At 40.1% G+C, this 1639-nt stretch overlaps 1 protein-coding gene across 1 annotated transcript in view; it reads left to right on the top strand.

Annotated features, from left to right (window-relative positions):
• unc13b (unc-13 homolog B (C. elegans)) overlaps positions 1 to 1639 on the top strand; it is a 148154-nt gene that overhangs the window by 105694 nt on the left and 40821 nt on the right. Inside the window, exons 21-22 of the mRNA XM_015390447.1 lie at positions 273 to 423; positions 566 to 634. Coding sequence (XP_015245933.1) covers positions 273 to 423; positions 566 to 634 — 220 coding nt within the window. The remainder of the gene's footprint in view (positions 1 to 272; positions 424 to 565; positions 635 to 1639) is intronic.

Genomic DNA, 1639 nt, shown 5'->3' with positions numbered 1-1639 from the left:
CTCCAAATTTTCTTCAACGGAGAGTCTCCAGACTGACTAGCGAGCGAAATCTTGAAAGCTTGCGAGATCAGGATGGTCTCACGAGGCTAGATTTTTGCTACTTGGAAACATGAATTATTGGGAGCACTTTTAGCTGCAGCATCTTTACCATAAACTCTTCAGTAGATGAAAGGTGGAATACAGAGCTTTGGGAGAAAGAACATGCTGTATGTACTGTTACTCTCTTAAACACAAACTGGAATCTTTTTCTGTGATTCTGGTTTTTCTTCCAGACATTTTGCCTGCTTGTCTACGAAGTACATGTGTCCTGGGGTTCCTGCGGTAATGAGCAGCCTGCTAGCTAATATCAACGCGTTCTACGCCCACACCACTGCATCCACCAACGTCTCTGCCTCCGACCGTTTCGCTGCGTCCAATTTTGGGGTTTGTACAGCTGTAACTGTAATCTTGTTCTTTAAACCCCCTCCCCACCCCTTTAAACAGGCCATGCTGCTGTCCGGTACAGTATATTTTTTATAAATAAGATAATCAGTCTAATGACTTTTCTTTTTCCCTCACAATACAGAAAGAGCGCTTTGTTAAGCTTCTAGATCAGCTGCACAACTCCTTGCGTATTGATCTCTCCACCTATCGGGTAAGTGTTTTTAAAAGCACTCTATATTGCTGTTTTTGTCTTTCTTTTTATCTCCCATTGGTTGATCTACTTGAGGGGTAACCAATTAAAAATCAGCAGGGTCCGCATAAAGAAAATCATCAACCAGTAAAGGTCCGAAGACATTTTAAATTATAATCTGTTACTTTAAATAGAATTTAACACTGAAATAAAATTAGGTTTTTATGCAATTTATATATTAAATTTTTAAATAAAGAAATTGAAAAAAAAGTCTCTTCGCCTCTCCTCAAAGAACGAAATATTACAATTATAACCAAACTTAATAAAGGTTATGGAGTCCACCATGTCGGTTTGCTTGTTTACCTCTAGAGAGCAGTAATACCATAGATCGTCACTAGGAGGCGAGGAACAGTGCTAATTGTAAGGAACTGAGTTAACTGATCCAAGCTCGGCACAGCTGGTTTTCAGACGTTAGGGTTAATGGGGCTTTTGTATCCAGTTAGCTTCAGTTTAAGTCACTAGTTTTAGCTCCACTTATCTCTCCATATAATTTCCAAAGTGTATTTGGGAGATTCTTTCACATCATGGCGGATGAGCAGGTAGGACCATCCTTAAAGTGACATCACATCAGTTTTCTTGTATTGATGAATTTATAGAAACACAATAAAGAAATCATATTTTTGGCATTAGGCTTCCAAAAACTTACAATTCAGTTTTAGAGATGATCCATTCCAGATATCACCACACCCCCCACTCCATCACAGAGGAACAAAATACCTACCCGCTCTAGCCGGTGAACAATACCTCCTTAACGACCGACCCTTAACAATCATAGACGGGTTTCAGATATTACAGGCTAATCGGTTGCCATTTGCATGTTTCCAAGCAATACAAGGCCTCGTCTATATATTAGGGATGCACGATATAATCAGCCCCCTATCAGTATCGGCCTGTATCGGCCTTAAAACTGAATATCGGACATCGGCCACCCCACCGATATTTAACCCGATATTTGATCAGCTTCTG

This window comes from Cyprinodon variegatus, unplaced genomic scaffold (assembly GCF_000732505.1).
Source record: "Cyprinodon variegatus isolate N-32 unplaced genomic scaffold, C_variegatus-1.0 Scaffold500, whole genome shotgun sequence".
Classification (NCBI taxonomy): Eukaryota; Metazoa; Chordata; class Actinopteri; order Cyprinodontiformes; family Cyprinodontidae; genus Cyprinodon; species Cyprinodon variegatus.
The sequence above is the reverse complement of the archived record's forward strand: the minus strand, read 5'-3'. Positions and strand labels throughout refer to the sequence as shown.